The sequence below is a fragment of the Mus musculus genome, chromosome 2, assembly GCF_000001635.26.
Source record: "Mus musculus strain C57BL/6J chromosome 2, GRCm38.p6 C57BL/6J".
In the NCBI taxonomy this organism is placed as follows: domain Eukaryota; kingdom Metazoa; phylum Chordata; class Mammalia; order Rodentia; family Muridae; genus Mus; species Mus musculus.
Window position 1 is genome coordinate 18,151,947 of NC_000068.7, and position 19,324 is coordinate 18,171,270.

Here is a 19,324-nt window from a genome sequence, read left to right on the forward strand (position 1 = left end):
TGGTTTCTCCATCTATGGTAATTGAGAGTTTTGCTGGGTATAGTAGCCTGGCTGGCATTTGTGTTCTCTTAGATTCTGTAAGACATCTGCCCAGGATCTTCTGGCTTTCATAGTCTCTGGTGAGAAGTCTGGTGTAATTCTGATAGGTCTGCCTTTATATGTTACTTGACCTTTTTCCCTTACTGCTTTTAATATTCTTTCTTTGTTTTGTGCATTTGGTGTCTTGACTATTATGTGACAGGCGGAATTTCTTTTCTGGTCAAATCTATTTGGAATTCTGTACACTTGTATGTTTATGGGCATCTCTTTCTTTAGGTTAGGGAAGTTTTCTATAATTATGTTGAAGATATTTACTGGCCCTTAAATTTGGAGTCTTCATTCTCTTCTATAACTATTATCCTTAGGTTTGGTCTTCTCATTGTGTCTTGGAGTTCCTGCATGTTTTGGGTTAGGAGCTTTTTGCATTTTGCATTTTCTTTGACTGTTGTGTCAATGTTTTCTATGATATCTTCTGCATCTGAGATTCAATCTCTTGTATTCTATTGGTGATGTGTGTGTCTGTGACTTCTGATCTCTTTCCTAGGTTTTCTATTTTTCAGGGTTGTGTCCTTTTGTGATTTCTTTACTGCTTCTATTTCCAGTTTTAGATCCTGCATGGTTTTGTTCAATTCCTTCACCTGCTTGGTTGTGTTTTTATGTAATATATTAAGGGGTTCTTTGTTTTCTATGTAAGGGCTTCTAGCTGTTTACCTGTGTTCTCTTGTATTTCTTTAAGGGAGCTATGTATGTCCTTTGTAAAGTCCCCTATCATCATCATATCAGACACATACACATACTTTTTAATTATTGGTCTGTTAATTTTTATATTCTTGCTGTGTCTCTTTGATTCTCTTTTAATTTCTTCAAAGTTTTTTTTTTCTACCTTTTAGTATATTTTACTTTTGCTGCAGTAGATACTGTGGCCCCGTAACAGGAACCAAGGTAAATAAATAGATAGACCTTAAGTAATATAGTGGCGTAAGGAATGGGCAGAGAAAGCTTTCTATATCTGTATAATTGTCTTAGTCCGTAAGTCTTTCTGTGACCTGAATTCTAAATTTCACAATCCCTTTCTCAGCTTTAACCATCCCTTTTCCTCTCTAGAGAGGAGACAATGGCTGTACTGATCTGAGTTGCTCTCCACTCGTGCTCCTGCCTGGCCCTCGGGCTGCAAAGTCTCCATGCCAACTTGGGGGCTCTGCCTCCCCCCCCCCTTCCCCTTCTGAAAGTTCAGCATATCTGGGTATAGCAGGGTATAGCTAGCTGGCTATCTTCTAAGATAGAACTTGTTAAGAACAGAATGCTTTGGACTGGGTCTGACAACATGAGTTGATTTCCATGGTGGATGGAAAGAACCACAGCTTTGAGAACAATTTCTTGTGACCTCTACACATGTATATCCAACTTAGCAAACCCCACCCCACCATAAATCAAGAACATTAAACAAACAAAAAACTAGAAGAGAATTTCTAAGTATTCTCCAGTGGTTCCTTTCTGAGAAGCACTGAGAGGTCTTCTCCCTAAATCCCCTCTGAGAACCTGCTAGAATTTCTTCAGGTGAAATTCATAAATGTAATTGTCTTCTTCTGGCATGTGTGCCTTTGCCTGGTCTATGCCTTTAGAATAGCTACCTTGTAACAATTCCCCAGTTTTAGTTTAGCTGCTTGACCTTGTCCAGTGTTCTGTCGAGGTAAGTTGTTCTTCTCTGATTGGCTTCTCTGGTTTGTGACTTCACTTTTCTGACAACAGAAGAGTTGATAATCTTTCAGTTTGTTAAGCTTTTCACTTGTTTTAGAATAAACTAAAGACTTGATTTCACCCAGGATTTCTCACTGAACCTGGAACTCACTGATACAGCAAATCTTATTGGCAGTGAGCTCAGGGGACCGTGTGTCTTTGTATTCCCAATGCTAGTATCATGTAGTCATATAGTCCGTTCCACTAAGGACTTCATGCTTGTACGGCTGTGAAGTCTAAACTGGACAGTCTGGAAAAGAGGAGCATCTGGGAGGCTTGGGGTAATGGGAGGGGCAGGTAAAATGTAATTTCAGAAAGTCAACCTCTGGTATGCAACTCTGGGCTGAACATAGGTGGACATAAAGGTATACACACAGACCATCAAACAGGCTGCAGAGAAGTAGGCAGAACGACCTACAGGCCAGCAACAGACATGCTGGTGAAGGGCATATTTTTAGAAAAACAAAAACAAAACCACAATAATGGCATGTGGCCAGGAGTAGTTATATAACGTGTGCATCCATTTCTGTCTGTGGCTTTTATATTATTTTTTTCACCATAAGAGTGTGTGTGTGTGTGCTGTATTGCATTATATTACATTGCATACTGTATGTAGAGGTCAGAGTGGGGCTGATTACATAGCTCTGGCTATTGTGGAACTAAGTATGTAGACCCAGTCTTTCTCCACTCTTGTTTCTGACTCAAGATAGTTTCTGTACCTGGCTCTCCTGGTTATCGAGGGAAAAATCTATAAGTTTTTGACCAATATTTGGCACCTCCTCAGAATGGCTGCGTTTCTTTTGTCTCCTTGCCACTGTTGATGACAGAGCCTTCTTTGTGCAACAGTAGGGTACCAGCATGGTTTTTATTTTATTTTTAATTTTTTTTTTTTTTCGAGACAGGGTTTCTCTAAAGCCCTGGCTGTCCTGGAACTCATGCCGGTCTTGAACATCTAGAGATCTGCCTGCCTCTGCCTCTAGAGTCCTGGGATTAAAGATGCCCTGCATAAAATATATTCTTAATTATTAAATTGCTTGTAAATCACAATAGGTCAATATTTGCATGCATAAAGGGACTCTCATTACAGCCAAATAGGTTTTTTTTTTTCCCCTAGAGGAAAGGATACAAAGACTGTATCATGTAGATGGGGAGATGGCTCAGTAGTTAAGAGCATTGTTTGTTCTTGTAGAGGACACAGATTTGGTTGCTAGTGTTCACATGGTGGGTAACAGCCATTTGTAATTCCAGTTCCAAAAGATCTGACACCCTCTTTTGTCCTTTGTAGGAACTGCACACTTGTGGTACATAGACAAGACACCCATATACATAGAATAAAAACAAGTGAAGCTTTAAAAAAAAAAAAAACACATCAGTATATGAAAAAAGGACACGGGGAGGGGTTGTTTTGGCGCCGTGGTTCAGTGAGTTAGAGCACTGTTGCTCTTGTTGAGGACCTGGGTTCAATCCTCAGCACTCACATGATGGCTCTCAACCACACATAACTAGAGTAATTCCAGGGGTGTCTGACCCCTTTCAAACATGCACGTGCTGTACCACCTTTATACGTGCAGGTGAGACACTGATAAATACTTTAAAAAAAAAAAGAAGACCATATTGCCTTTTTTCAGGTATGTGCTAGCCAGCTTTCTATATCACTTGATGGCATACCTAAGGGGACCATTATAAGGAAGAGAAATTTCTACACATAGTTCCAGAGGCTTCTGTCTGTAGTTACTTGGCCTCCTTTTTGCCTGCATGAGGTGAAGGCTGTCTGTTCATCTCAAGGTGAATAGGGGCTGTGGGCTGAGTGTCTCTGCTGCCTAACTTTTGTCCCCTGGGCCCTACCTGTGTCCTGTAGGTTCCATTACCTTGAGCAACTCCAGCACATGCCTTAGCCAGCCTTTAACATATGGGCCCTTGGGAGACACTCTAAATCCAAACTCCACCAAGTACTGAATAAGTATCCTTCCTTCTTGTGTTGGAAATTGCATGAAAAGGCTATAATTTTATAGTGTAAGATCATCCTCGGAGGGAGGGAGGTTCTCTACTATGGTGAGAGGAATTTTCAGGCCCATTTAGTTCTGTCCCACTTTCCCTCCACCTTTAAACTTTTCTTCTTTGACTTAAATGTTCACCTGAAATTTCTGCAGTAGCTTACCGCCTCAGCAGCCCATTATTAATCAAGCACTTTTGAAATACCTTTAAAATATGGCGTTTAAGTCAAGATCACTTTGAATGAAATCTGTGTAATCTTTGGGGGTAAGGGCAGTTCATTTTATAGAATACTTTAGAAGTAAGGTCATCAGTTAATTGTTTTTCTCCGTAAGTCAGATACTTTTGGAAAACTTAGAAGGTACAGAAAAAGGAATTAAAGTAAAATTTCAGTTACCTTACGTAGGCTTTAATAAGGGTTCTTAAAGGCCTCAGCTTCCCTTATAGCCCACCACCCACCAGAGGTAGTGAAAAAAGAAAGGTTAATAGGGCAAAGGGAGATGTCTAGAAAGGGACCTGTTTAGAAATCGTTCTTTGGGGCCATTCCAATTTTGTTTATCAGCAGTCCAGTCTTCTATCTAGCAAACACCAACACAAATCAGCAGCTGTAGTCCAGTCCGCTTGGCAATCACCACTCACAATTCAGCAAAGGCAGTTCAATGGAAAACAAACTACGAGGCTCCACCAATTGGCTGAAGTCCATGGAAGCAGCAAGAAGCTCCCAGACTATCACCAGAAGGTTTTTATCTACCTACCTACCTACCTACCTACCTACCTACCTACCTACCTCTATCTATCTATCTATCTATCTATCTATCTATCTATCTATCTATCTATCTATCTTATCTATCTATCTTATCTACCTACCTACCTACCTACCTACCTATCTATCTATCTTGGTTTCTTGAGACAGGGTTTCTCTGTAACCCAGGGTTTCTTTGTGTAGTCCTGGCTGTCCTGGAACTCACTCTGTAGACCAGGTTGGTCTTGAACTTAGAAATCCGTCTGCCCCTGCCTCTCAAGTACTGGGATTAAAGGTGTGCGCCACCACACCTGGCTCACCAGAAGTTCTTTGGCGAGGTACTCTCTATGAAGTCATGGCAAGCAAAGATCAGCAATGCAATGCAGGGCAAACTAATGCCAGAGCAGCGATCAGCACACCAGTGAGGCAGAGCCTCTACACTGTCTGTGAGCTCATACTTATATTCTTTTTAAATATCACACATCCTCTCTTGTGTCTGCTTCAGCAAAACATCATATGATATAACCGAGTTTTCAAAGAAGCTGGAATTTTCCACTATAGACTTATTCAGTGTGATTTTTCTTTGTTTTTCTTTTCTCTTCTTTTCTTTTCTCTTCTTTTCTTTTCTTTTCTTTTCTTTTCTTTTCTTTTCTTTTCTTTTCTTTTCCTTTCCTTTCCTTTCCTTTCCTTTCCTTTCCTTTCCTTTCCTTCTTTCTTTCTTTTTTTTTTTTTTGTCTGAATTTTAATTATTTACTCATTGCTCTCTAACTACCCATTCGTTGTTCATGGACAGACTTAGACTTTAGAATAAAAACAAGGACATTGTGTAAATAAATGAGGAAGTTGATTAGCACTCTTTAAAACTGTCTTGTAGATCTGAATACTGCATTTCCATTTACAGTGTTCCAGTTTCTGCTTCATCCTTTATTTGATGCTTGAGCAAAGCACAGGAGTCAAAACACCATTGTGGTTTTTTTAGATGACTTTTAAGCTTCACTAGGCCATACGTGAGGAGTGCTGAACCTCAGTTTTGGGGAAAAAGTATCTGAAAGAAAGGTGGTGGAGTAGTTTCCAAATTGACACCCCAGCCTGGAAAAGGTTCATGTGTCTAAGCCATGAAGTTTCATCAGCTTAAAGTTACTAGTTTGTTAAAAGGTATTGTTTATTTTTTTTTCCTGCCAGACTTTGAAGCCTTTCTTTTTTGATCTTGTTTGTGGATTATAGTCGAACAAGGCACTGACTGTTTTTTTATGAGACGATGCTAGACTTACTGTTGAGATGTGTTATTGGCAGAGAGATTATAAGATGGTAGCAGAATTGTAGAATAAAAAGTAAATTTTATGTATGTGAGTTCACTGTTGCTGTCAGACTCACCAGAAGAGGGTATCGGGTCCATTACACATGGTGTGAGCCACCATGTGGTTGCTGGGAATTATACTCAGGACCTGAAAGGTCAGGGCTAACCGCTCAGCCATCTCTTCAGCCCCCAAATTATTAGATTTTTAAAATATTTTTCCTAGTCCTTTTGAACATTGAATTTGCAAAAATCACTATAATCATTTTGAAAATTGATATTATTTTTCAATTTCAAATTTATTGTTATACAAAGTGTTACATGTGTATCTTTAATATTTTTCATTTTCACATTAAATTTGATATTAGATACGTTAACAAAGATTTATTCAAAATTTTAATGGTACTTCAAGCAAGTCAAGTGAATTTAGACTTCTCAGATACTTGCTTATTTGTCGTCTCCCCCGGCCCCCCCGCGCCCCCCCCCCCCCCCCCCCCGGTTTTTGCGAGTGTAATTTTGAAATAAAATTCTTGCTCCCAAAGGATGCTATGAATCATGTTAATTAGCATTGTCTGGTTTAAAATGCATCCACCCTCCATTTGTCAGTGTGTGGACATACTTGTATTTAAGATGGTCACTAAAGCCAGAAAGTTGTTTGAGCAGTTATCTGCTTATTTCTAGTCCTAAATACATCATGTACGCTTCCTTCAGTTTTAGAGAGAGACATGTTTCAAAGGCTGAATCTCTCCTCTTTAAAGCTGCGTTCCCCCACATTCACCTTAGCATCACTCCTATATCTCAGAAGGGAACCTTAGATTCTAGTCTTGAGTATGATCCTCTACTGGATTGATAATGCTCTTTCATTCTCATCAATTGTTGACTTGTGTTTTAAGCACTACAGCTTGTAGTTTCATGGTTGAGAAGTAGAATGCCTCTGTGCTTGCTTTGGCAACACATATACTAAAATTGGAATGATGTAGAGAAGAGTAGCATGGCCTGTGCAAGGATGGCATGTAGGCTTGTGAAGGGTTCCATAGTTTTAGACCCAAACAAACCTATCACTTTGTTGAAAGAAATAATTAAAAATAAAAGTATATTCTTGATGAAAATAATGTTTGAGAAATGAGTATCTTTGGTATTTCTGTGCATTATTTAAAGTTTATTACTAAGGCCAGTTGTTATATGCTGCAGTCCGATCTTCAGACAGTCTTTTTTTTTTTTTCCCAAGACAGGGTTTCTCTGTGTAGCCCGGGCTGTCCTGGAACTCACTTTGTAGATTAGGCTGGCCTCGAACTCAGAAATCCGCCTGCCTCTGCCTCCCAAGTGCTGGGATTAAAGGCGTGCGCCACCACGCCCGGCTTCAGACAGTCATCTTATCAATTATTGTTTAAAAAAAATAGGTGGTAGGGTGCTATTGTATGTAAGAAGTCAGGAGTATAAAGTGCTTGCTTCCACATGGAAGGCCCTGGGGTTGATCCTGGAGATTGCAAAACAACCCCCAAAAGGGTTGAAGTTGACTTCATGGTTTTTATGTTTTGTTGCATAATTTTCTTTGTTAGACTGCCTGACTTCTTTATAATGAAAATATTCATGTTTGTAAATGCAGTGCTTATTCATCCTGTTTTCTTTAGCCAAATATAATTAGTTCTTTTTTCCTTTTACTTTCTGGTTTTTTTGTTTGTTTGTTTTTAAATCAAAATGTTAGACTTATACAAGCACTAGCAACAACTCCATATCTGGATCATTGAAGCGCTTGGAAGATACTGCAGCAAGATTTACAAATGCAAATTTCCAGGAAGTCTCTGCCCATACCTCTAGTGGAAAAGATGTTTCAGAGGCTAGAGGGTCAGAGGGCAAAGGGAAGAAATCTTCAGCTCACAGCTCAGGTCAAAGGGGAAGGAAGCCTGGTGCAGGAAGAAATCCAGGAACAGCTGTGTCAGCATCTAGCCCCTTTCCACAAGGTATTATAATGTTTTCATTAATGCTGTGTCATACTAATAATTAATGACTATTCTAGATTACGTTAGTCGATAGTGTAGGGTCATTTCCAAAAATAGTTTTATGTTTTAAAATGTTTCTGGAACTTTTGCTCTCTTTATATTTAATGACTTATGTTTTTAAACTATAATTTTAATGATGAAATGGCTATAGAATAGAGATGCAGATTGTGGAGAAAAACATGTACAATAGGAATTTTTAAGAATAGGAATTTTCTTTCTGTGTTGTTTTTATTTACTCTTCCTAATAAAAGTTTATTTTAGTAGGTGAATAGATCTTAAATAGTGATACAGTATAAGCAATGCATTTATTACAAAGCTTGAAGTTAAAAGTAGACTTTTACTCAGCTGCAGTATCAACAGCTGCCTGTATAAACAGTGGACAGTATCTTAGGGCGTTTCCCAAATACTGTTAGGTGTTAGACTGAAATTCAGTATTAACTGTGCTTGTGTCATTTTATGGAAAATAGGAGTACTGCTAAATTTCAGAATATATACACTTATGTGATTGTTTTATGTAATTTTAAATATGAACATATATCTTAAAAATCAGAAATTTTAAAATTGGGGGGGAAGTAAAATAAATAGCTTTTTTACTTGTGTCCATTGTTCCCCTAGAAGTGAATACAAAAGACTGCCGTTTCCCTTTGCTGAAGCATTTGTTACACTTAAATCCAGAGCCTTGCAAGAATATGTAAACAGCAGATTGCTAATCTGTTGACCTTTCATTAAGATTTATTTATATATTTCATACTAGTAGTGATTTAGAGCCACAGATTTATAACTCTTTGGTATATGTGAATGCTTATAGTCTTAGAACAAAAAGTTATGTAAGCACAGGTAAAACAGCCAGAGTCACTATTATATTTAAGTAAAAATATTTTTATACCACTCTGAAAATTAGTCAAATCTTAATTAACCTTACATTGAAACTTCATTCACATCTTGAATGAATATTGTATTAGTAGAATTCAAACAATAAGACTGTTAAAACAGTTTATTTAATTTGAGATGTAGCCTAGGGTGGCCTTTAATACCCTATGTGAATTCTGATCTTTGTTTCTCAGCCTTCCAAGTGCAGGGATTATAGTATGGCTTGCTAGGCCTTATTTTCTTAAGTTTTTATTTTTATAAAGTGCTAATCCATTTTGAAAAGTTAGCTTCTATCCTTTTTGGAATATTTAAAAATGTTTTTAACCTCTTAGGACATAGCAGAAAAATGTGTTATAGTTAAATTTATCAAAATATTAAGATAGGGTGTTTCAGATTGTCATGCTTTTAATTAGCTGTACCCTGTGAATTTTAGAAAATTTAAATATACCAAGTTCTTAAAAGCATTTGGTTTTTGAATACTGCTTTTCTGTGTGTGCGTGTGTTGGTGTTTGTGGGTGAGACTAGTGTCTTCTGTGCACTATGCAGGCACTCTGTCACTTAGACCTACCGAAGTTTAGTTAACGAGACAGACGGTAGAGCTGGGTCTGTTTAGCGGCTTATTTCATTTGGCAAACACTAAGAGAGTTTTTTGAAATGAGAGTGATGGATCAAATTGTCTCCTCCCAGGGCAATTTTCTACCAGACAGACAAGGACTTTGAGGTTCTTAAACTGCATAATATTAGGGGGTTGCCAAATGATTTTTGACTAAGAGTGAGGCTAGAACAAGCAGTTGGAAAAGAGGCATAAAGGAGCTACCTCTTCCTTGATCTTTCATTTTTTGCTTTTAGAATTTTTACTTTATGTGTGTGAGTGTTTTTGTGTATACCATGTGCATCACTGAAGAGGTCCGAAGAGGACATTAGAATCCCTGGAACTAGAGTTACAGATGTTCTGAGCCAGATGTGGATGCTGGGGACTGAACTTGGGTCCTCTACAAGAGGAACAAGTGCTCTTTAACCATTGAGCCATCTGTCCACATGATCCTTCATTTTTAAAATCAATAAGATGATATTCATGGCTGGTTTTCCCATTATGAAGCTTCATGGAAATTGGACAAGGAGAATATAAGGTGTAACTTAGGACATGAAGTCATATTTTTTTGATGAGTGGATAGATTTGGCTGAATAATCATGGATAAGGCCTGTTGTTATAACTTATAACCTGAGAAATGTCTTGCAGTTTTACTATAATTTGGAACATTTACAGTTGTATCTGCATGCTGGAAAAAGACAGTCCCCTGGAGAGGGAGGGGGCACACTGTGGTTTTGTCAGGCTCTGTTTGTTCAGTCTTTCCTGTATAATGCTTCTAATGGTTTGGAGGGAGTAGAGAAACTCTGGTAAGTGTTAACTCAGGAGTAGGCTACAATGTAAGAGCTATGTATGATACTACCTTTGACAAATTATTTAAAAGATAATTTTAGAGGTGAAGTTGATTTCAGTAGTAACTGATCTCATATTTGTTAGATGGTAATGACCTAAGTTTTGTAATTCACTTTAAGAAATTTGTCCTTTTTGATCATTGTAATTTGTCTATTGCTTAGAGGAACATTTTATCCAATTTATCTTCTTCCTCCACCTTTGTTTTTGTTTTTTTGTTTTGTTTTGTTTTTTTTGCTTGTGTATATTTTGCTACAGGCAGTTTTTCAGGAACTCCAGGCAGTGTAAAGTCATCTTCTGGAAGTTCAGTGCAGTCTCCCCAGGACTTCTTAAGCTTTACAGACTCAGATCTGCGAAGTGACAGTTACACTCACACCCAGCAGCCATCATCAACCAAAGATGTACATAAAGGAGAGTCTGGAAGCCAGGAAGCGGCAGTAAACAGTTTTAGCTCTTTAGTTGGTCACCCTGTGACCTCGACTGTTATTTCACAGCCTAAAAGCTTTGACAATTCACCTGGAGAGTTGGGTAGTTCGAGCCTCCCTACAGCAGGATATAAGCGGGCTCAGACTTCTGGTATAGAAGAAGAAGCTGTAAAGGAAAAGAAACGAAAAGGAAATAAGCAAAGCAAACATGGCCCCGGCCGACCCAAAGGAAACAAAAATCAAGAAAATGTTTCTCACCTCTCAGTTTCTTCTGCTTCACCAACATCGTCCGTAGCATCAGCTGCAGGAAGTGTAACAAGCTCTAGTCTTCAGAAATCTCCTACGCTGCTCAGGAATGGAAGTTTGCAGAGTCTTAGTGTTGGCTCGTCTCCAGTTGGCTCAGGTAAGGGTCTGTGCCATGTTTGCCCCTCAATCACTCCGCAGCCCTTTCTTTCACGACTCCAAAGAGTTGTGAACAGTTGTTCTGAGTGAGCTCTGAAGTGCCGCTACATTTAATTAAGATTGACATTTGTTCATTTTTATTTTTTTAAGTTTATTTTATTATTATTTGTTTTTAAAGGCAAGGGCTTATTAAGTAGCCCAAGCTGGCCAGGATCATTCTGTAACCAAGGCTGGCCTCAGAGTCTTGATCCTTCTGGATCAGCCTCCCAAGTGCTGGGATTGCAGTTGTCTGTTACCATGCTGGCCATTTTTAGGGAGGAGATCGCATATACTGTAGCACATGTATATACTATGTAGGCCTTGGATTATCAGGTGGCAACAGCCTTCACCCTCTTAGCGTTCTCATAGACCCTAGATTTTCCATTTCCTAGTGAGAAAGAAAGTACCCTACAATCCTAGAAAACTATTTGGTGGTGTAATTTTTAGCATCAATCTCATTTTACTTAGTTAACTTTATATAAACAGCTTTATTAGTCATCCATTACTTATCTCTCAGTTGTGTTTTTGTTCCCCCTGCATATTAGGTATAACACCAAACCAGGATCTGGGCGTGATGGCACACGCCTTTAATCCCAGCACTTGGGAGGCAGAGGCAGGTGGATTTCTGAGTTCGAGGCCAAGCCTGGTCTACAGAGTGAGTTCCAGGACAGCCAGGGCTACACAGAGAAACCCTGTCTCGAAAAAAACCAAAAAAACAAACAAAAAAACCAGGATTCATATTTTAAATGTGAACATGTCTGTATTCGTTTTTTTGGTATCTTTGTATTTAAAGTTATTTTGCTAAACTTAATTTTTCACTTTTTATTTTCTTGGTAATTGTACATAAGTAAAATGAATTTTTGGAGCCTTTTTTTCCATAAGTGATAAATTTAGGATTTTGTGTCAAGTTATATCTGAAATGATTTAAAATTTGTTTTCTTTTAACCATTATTATTATTTTTTTAATCTGAAATGAGAGTTGGCTTCATAGATTTGAAAGTGGTCCCAAGGCTTGCTTTTATTTTTAATTTTGAAATCTTGTACCAATTTTGCCTAGAACTGACTCTCTCCAGTACCTTGAGGTCTGAAATTGGCCGTGAATCAGTTGTCTGTGTATCTTGGTGCTGAGATTAGAGGTGTACTTCACCATACTCACTTTATCATCATTTTTATGACAGTATGAATGAGTATGTAGAATCTATGTCACTGGTATGTTTCTGTGTAATCTGTAATTTGTGTTACAAATCTTTTTAATTCTTAAAAAAACTAGGAAGTATGTATTTTATGTATGAGTACACTGTAGCTGTACAGATGGTTGTGAGCTATCATGTGGTTGCTGGGAATTAAACTCAGGACCTCTGCTCGCTCCAGCTCAAAGATTTATTTATTGTTATATGTAAGTACACTGTAGCTATCTTCAGACACACCAGAAGAGGGTGTCAGATCTCAGTACTTATGGTTGTGAGCCACCATGTGGTTGCTGAGGTTTGAACTCGGGACCATCGGAAGAGCTCTTAACCACTGAGCCATCTCTCCAGCCCCAGGAAGTATGTATTTTATTCTTCTTAAATATTTATGTTAATGTGTATGATTGCTTGCGTGCCTGTGTACCATGTTAGTGCCCAATGCCCTCAGAGTCCAAAAGTGTGCATAGGCTGGCCTGGAACTGGAGTTAGAGATGATTGTGAGCTGCTTTGGCTTCTGCAGGTTCTCACTAAGTAGCTCTGGTCAGCTTAGAACTTGCTATGTAGACCATGCCAGCTTCAGAACGAGGATATTTGATTGCCTCTGCCCTGTGAGTGCTGTGATTAAAGATGTGCACCACTACAGCACACCACAAGTTTTTCTTTTCATTTTTTTAAAATTTATTTTTTATTTTCATTTATGTGTATCTGTGTGATGCTACATAAATGTGTGTGGGTACTAATGGGTGTCAGAGACGGCAGTGGATCTCCTTGAGAAGAGGTTAACATCTCCATTTGATAAAGTTGTGTGTGTGTTGGGGGGTTGGTGGCGGGTGGCATTGAACCCAGGTCCTCTTGAAAAGCAACAAATGCACTTTACTACCACACCATCTCTCTACCACCAACCCTTAACAGTTTCAAGTTTCATTTGTCTGGTTTTATTTTTCTTGAATATGAGATAAACAGCTTTTAATAAATCTTGACTGTAAACTTCATCCCTTTTGTGTCCCTTTGGATTTCTGAAGGTTGAAATAAGATTCAGCTAAGATACATTATTATGGATAATATCAATTTTATTTATCCTGAGAGAAGGAAGAAATGATGTGTAAATAAAGATGTGAAAAATGTTCATTATAATTTCATATTGTATATTTTGCAAATACAAAATAAATCAAAACTTTGAATGATTTATTAGCTTCAGTAAGCAGAAATAACTGATCATTTCAAGAAAGAAGCATATGTGTGTGTGTATAAATATATATGTGTGTGTGTCTATATATATCTGCTATGTTAGGTTTCATTAAGTACATTGTTATTTTTATCTCCTTTTATAGTAGTTTTATAAAGGACTATTGATTTCCCCTTCCACAGGTGATAAAACTGAGGTTTGAGCGTAGCCCAAGGTCATACAACCTGGAGTTTTTTTGTTTGTTTCTAATAAATGACATCGATGCCTGTCATAGTTTGCACACAGCCCCCACTTTAGTGGGATCTACAGAGCAGTTATATTACATTGCTGCACTAACGTCCTTACTTAGTCTTGGTGATTTGGACATGTTGTGTTGGGTATTCTTTGTGTTCAGTACTTGTCTTTTATAGGATGTTTACCACAATCCCTAGCCCCTTCTCATTAGTTTCTAGTAGCACTCTCCCCATAATAAATATGTCTCCAGACATTGTTAAATGTCCCCAGGAGGCCCAAATTGCCTCTGGTTAGAACTGTTTCAGGAGGTGGGAAGAATAAATTACAGAGGGAACAAAGTTCATTAAAAAGATTTAAATATATTGCACATTTGAATAAATGTTTTTATTTATGTTTCCTTTGAGACCATAAGGGCCTAGCAATCAGCCTTAGCCTTTTGCCAGAAAAAGCAAATTTAAATAAATTTACTTACAAAAAATTGGGGTCATATAATTTTTTTTAGCAAAAATTATAATAACTCAGTGAGTACCTTGCTCAGAACACACAGCTAAATTTGTTTCTGTGATCTTCACTGAGTCCTGTAATTTTGTAACTTAGAATTTGAAATTCAAAGTTATATTTGAGTGCTTCTTTAAAATACGTATCTTTGATTAATGGAATTAAAAAAATAACTAATTTACAGATTTTAAGAGATTTTTAAAAACTAACCTATTGTAGATTTAGAGAGATTTTAAACATGGAAAGTAATATCTCTTTCAGAGAGCAGAGTGTAGTACATTAGTTGCAGTAAAAACCTTAATTCATATTTCTTTTACCTTGTCATTGTGAAAATATAACCCTCTAGAGGGAATTCCCATTAGAAGATATTACAGATTTATTAAATCAGCAAATTACCTGAAATTTTAATATGCAAATACTTTAAAGTTATATTTAAGTTACTAAAATTATAAAATAAAACAATTTTACCTGAGCCTGGCAGTGATGTTGCACACCTTTAATCCCAGCACTTGGGAGGCATAGGCGGGTGGAATTCTGAGTTCGAGGCCAGCCTGGTCTACAGAGTGAGTTCCAGGACAGCCAAGGCTACACAGAGAAACCCTGTCTCGAAAAACCCAACCGTCCAACCAACCAACCAAAACAAAACAAAACAAAAACAAACAAAAAACCCTCCAAAACCCAATTTTACACATTTCTAATGGGAGTTTCATAACTAGAAGAGGATATTTTCTCGTGTTAAAGTTGGGGGTTTTACACATTTCTAATGGGAGTTTCATAACTAGAAGAGGATATTTTCTCGCGTTAAAGTTGGGGGTTTAGAGTCTACTGCAGAAGGTTGGTACATCAGGCCCGTGTGCCAGGCCCTGTAGTAAGCACTTATGCAGTAAGTGTTATTACTTACTATCTAGGATAAGAAAAAGACACACAAATATTATAGCTCTAAGTGCTGAAGCTACTTTCCTGATTTGAGAACAATTTTGTTATAAAATTTAACAGATAATATAACTGTCAGTCACCTGTAACCAATGGAGTGCATGAGCAAATTTAAACAAATAATATAACATTGTTCTGAATTTTTTTTTTAAAAAGGTAATCTTTTTCCTTTGAGATAAACTTTAAATTTAGAAGTCATTTATTATCTATAAGTCTTCCCTCTGCTCCCCAATGAAGTAGGAAGAAGCCAGGTATGGTGGCATATTCCCTTAGTCCCAGGATGAGGCGGGCAGAGAATCTCCTGTATGTTCAAGGCCAGCCTGATCTATGTAGGAAGTTCTAGGTCATCTAAGGGCCATACAGTTGAGACCCTGCCTTTTAAGTGCTGTAATCCCTTCCCTTCTCTCCCCTTTCCTCCCTTCTCTCCCTCTTTTTAAATAACATGTTGAGAAGTTAGTAATGGTGACATTATTTTTGGAGGCACTGGTTAGATGTGGACAAGTATGTCACAGTAGTTAAGTGAGGTGAAGTGCTCTTGCTCATGCTTGTTACTTTCTCTCCTGACAGCACAGTACTTTGAACAAGATGTGAAACATTGCCTTTTTAAAGTGGAGTTAACACAGTCGTAAGCATGGAGTATACAGTATCCTGTGTATACACTCAGTATCACAGTACAAGTCATTGTATTTGTAAAGTTTATGTTAAGTTGGAAAAGGCTAGGGAGCCATACTTTGAAGAAGAAAAAGTAGTTTGACAATATTTGCAGAAAAGGAAAAAAAATTTATTTACGGGATGAAACTAATTGAGTCACAGTTGGAGCTGGTCATGATTTTGTAGATGGGTTTAGATGAGTTTATTGAGGGGGAAGGGGAGGTCCAGGGTGAAGAAACAGGACATTTTGGACTATTTCTGGTCTTTGATTATCTCTCAGTTTTTTTTAACGGAAGACAAAAACAAGTTGCCTCATTTAGCCTATAGTAACAGTATGTCTTTTGTACTAGAAGGTTTCTTAAGAATACCACAGGTACTTTTGTTTAATCCAGGCAGGACAATTGCTGTTGCCATTGTTATTAGAGTGAAGTCTATTTGATTTTGTTTGTGCTAGCCAAAGCTCTCCGGGAACTAGAGATCGAGATCCTCCTGTCTCAGCTGCCCAAGTAATAGTAATAGTAAGATTTCTTATAGATTAAATTTAGGTTAAGAGCACTTACTACCTGTGTGCCCCTCCCCCCAATTTTTTATTTTATGTGTGTCAGTATGCAGTTATGTGTTTGCATATTTGTGTGTGTGTGTGTGTGTGTGTGTATGTATATATATATATATATATATATATATATATATATGTGGGAGAGTGTGTGTGTCCACTTGGACCACGTGTGAGTGTGTGACTTGTACCACGTGCATGCTTGTGCTCATGGAAGGCAGAAGAGGGCATTGAATCTCCTGGAACTTCAGTTAGACAGTTGTGAACTGCTATTGTAGTGCCTGCAACTGAACGGAAGTCCTCTCTACAAGAGTGGCAAGTGCTTTTATCCACTGAGCCATCTCCCCAGCTCTGGGACCTGATCTTTTGAAACATCGAACAATTGAATATTGTATTTTTCTTCTGTTTCTCTGTCATATACAAAGTCATGATTTATGGTGCTTGTCTATCTTGATAGTAAGATTCTGATTTGATATTTCTTGTACATAAACTTTCAGGTTATGAGCACACTAGCTGTGTGCCCTCCACAGTGGGTCAAGTACTTAACCTCGCTAGCATGAGGTGGAGTTCAGATCCCTAGAATTCTAAGTAAAGCGGCATGTGATAATATGCATCTGCAATTCCAGTTCACCATTAGCAAGGTGGGACGAAAACCAGGGTCCACAGGAGTTCTTCCTCCAGGTAGCCTTATGTACCCATCAATGAACATCGAGATTCCCTGACTCAAGCAAGGTGGAAGGTTATCCTCTGACATTCACCCAGGTGTCCTGATATCCAAACACGCACACACAAGCAAACGAAAAAGGAGACAGGTGAGGTCACTTGGTAGGCGAAGACACCTGACTTGCAGACCTGTTTACCTGAGTTTGATCCTGGTGAAGGTGGGTTAAGAAAACGGCACAAAATTGTCCTTCTACCTCTATATAAGCATGGCATGGGGCGCCCGCACCTAGCAATAACAAGAGGTTGATGGTTTAGCATTGTTTATTGCAGCATAAATAATGTATCCTTTTCCAAATACACAGTTCCCTGTTTTTAAAAATAGAAGCCTCAAAATCATTAATATAATGCTGATAAAAATACTGTTTGTAAAATATAATATACTTGGAAGTTGGTCTCAGTGCTGCAGTTCTGTGGTGGTGTTGGTGTGGTGGGGATAAATGGTGCAGTTCTGTGGTGGTGTTGGTGTGGTGGGGATAAATGGTGCAGTTCTGTGGTGGTGTTGGTGTGGTGGAGATAAATGGTGCAGTTCTGTGGTGGTGTTGGTGTGGTGGGGATAAATGGTGCAGAGGTGGATTATGGAGAGATACTTTGTAGTTAGTCAGAGAGGCAAGGTCTTGAAGAGACAACTCAGGATTGCACCCCCACCCTCACCCTCATTGTAGTTTCTGTCAAGTAAAGTGAAAGATTGTTAGTGATCAGCTTTCTAAATAGTCTTGTCAGAAAGCAATTTAAGGGAAGAAAGGAGCTTATTTCAGCTTAAACTTTGAGGTTCTAGTCTGGCATTGTGGAGGAAGTTAAGCCAGGAAGTTCTGATAAGCTAGTCAGAGCAGCGAGAATTGAATGCATGCTTGCTGTATGTGTTTAGCTTGGTTTCTCCAACTCATACATAGTTCAGAACCCCTTGTCTAGGGAGTGGTGTATGCAGAGTGAGCTGTGTGTTTTGCTTATCATTTAAGACAATCTCACAGCCAGGCCCACAGGCTAACCAGTATAGACAATCTGTTGTTGAGACTCTTTTTTTCCCAAGTGATTATAGTTTATGTCTGGTGGTTATCACAAACACATTTATTCTCAGGCACTTGCTAATGGACTTGATATATAAGTCCATATATATTTCTCTTACTCTTTATGCATATACATGTGTATTCTTGAACTACCTGATTGATATTTGTGATAATTGTGTATGATTTTTACCCCTTATATACCAAATACTAGAGTATAATTTTCATTTTCCCAGGTCTGCTTTGTCTTGTTAAGTGGACTTTGCCATGAATTCTCCCCATTTTTCTGTTCTGTTTCTTTCTTTGTCTGTCCTTAACTAAGTAGCAATTTCTTTGCTAATTTCCCTTTCTTCCTATCCACAGAAATTTCCATGCAGTATCGACATGATGGAGCTTGTCCAACAACTAGTAAGTTGTCCAACTGGGTTAGTAACCTGGGCTTTCTGGTCTTAGTTCAGTACCTTTTCAGATGTATTAATGTGTATACCTTTGAAAGTCTAAGTTTTATTTTCCAAAATGCATTAGATTTTTATTATGAAGATTTTTTTTTTCTCTTACAAAGATGCCTTTATAGTCTGCATTTTCTTCTGTTTCGGATCTGTGTTACAGTCAAATATTGCAAATTTTAGCTATTACTGACTTTTTTTTTTTAAAAACTATGGTACTTATGTTTTAGAATTGTGACCCCTGCCCTTGGTGGCATGCTGTTTTCAGTATTTGGGTTCCATTTAGCCTTAATGTAAATATAATTTTTCGGTATTTATAAATTAGCTTTATGTGAAAATAAAAGTTGATAGGATTAGAAGGCATAATGAGATTTTATTTTATAACATTTGATTGTGCTTTAAGATTGTAGAGATATTATGTAGATGACGAGAGATGCTATGTTGATAGAATTTTTAAAGCAATTTTCAAAAATATATTAAACTAAAGAAAGTGTTACCATTGTGACAGTGCACCTAACATATTATATCAGTTACTAGGCCATGTGTTAGTAAATGAATGGCTAAAGCTTTTAGTTTTAATAATTCAAGCAGTAGATCTGGTAGACATACTGAAATTTTGTTAAGCTGATTCAGTCTGTGCCTATGTTTTTCTTTTGTGTGTTTGAGAATGATCTTAACCTGACGTCCTTTTTTCCTTACTCAAAAGCCTTCTCAGAGTTGCTGAATGCAATACACAATGGTAAGTTTTATTAGATCTTCTCTGGTGTTCACTTATCACAAACGTTGCCTTTTATCAAAAAACTCAGTTGAACTTAGCATGATCTATTGATTAGATGACATCTAGTACCTCAGTGAGCCAAGTAATTGTTCTGTACATCAGTTAAAAACTCAGTAGCCTGCCTTCCGAGATGTGGTCAGTCAGTGAAGTTTATCA

The 19,324-nt window shown here is 37.9% G+C and overlaps 1 protein-coding gene and 1 non-coding gene across 52 annotated transcripts in view; both read left to right on the forward strand.

Annotated features, from left to right (window-relative positions):
• The window catches only part of Mllt10 (myeloid/lymphoid or mixed-lineage leukemia; translocated to, 10), a 157,231-nt gene that overhangs the window by 96,787 nt on the left and 41,120 nt on the right, over positions 1–19,324 (forward strand). For 49 of the 51 annotated variants that reach the window (NR_045539.1, NR_045538.1, XM_030248197.1 and 46 more), the window contains 4 exons: positions 7,510–7,765; positions 10,371–10,940; positions 18,308–18,352; positions 19,097–19,129. Coding sequence is in view for 48 of the 51 variants with exons in the window: in XM_030248197.1 (XP_030104057.1) it covers positions 7,510–7,765; positions 10,371–10,940; positions 18,308–18,352; positions 19,097–19,129 (904 nt within the window). In the remaining 3 variants the exon portion in view is untranslated. Of the gene's footprint in view, positions 1–7,509; positions 7,766–10,370; positions 13,158–18,307; positions 18,353–19,096; positions 19,130–19,324 lie in introns of those variants that run through there. The other 2 variants (XM_006497382.4, NR_149308.1) reach the window with 2 other exon arrangements.
• Positions 6,741–6,845, forward strand: Gm25147. Its single transcript, XR_003954155.1, has one exon. It is a non-coding gene; the product is annotated as a U6 spliceosomal RNA (small nuclear RNA).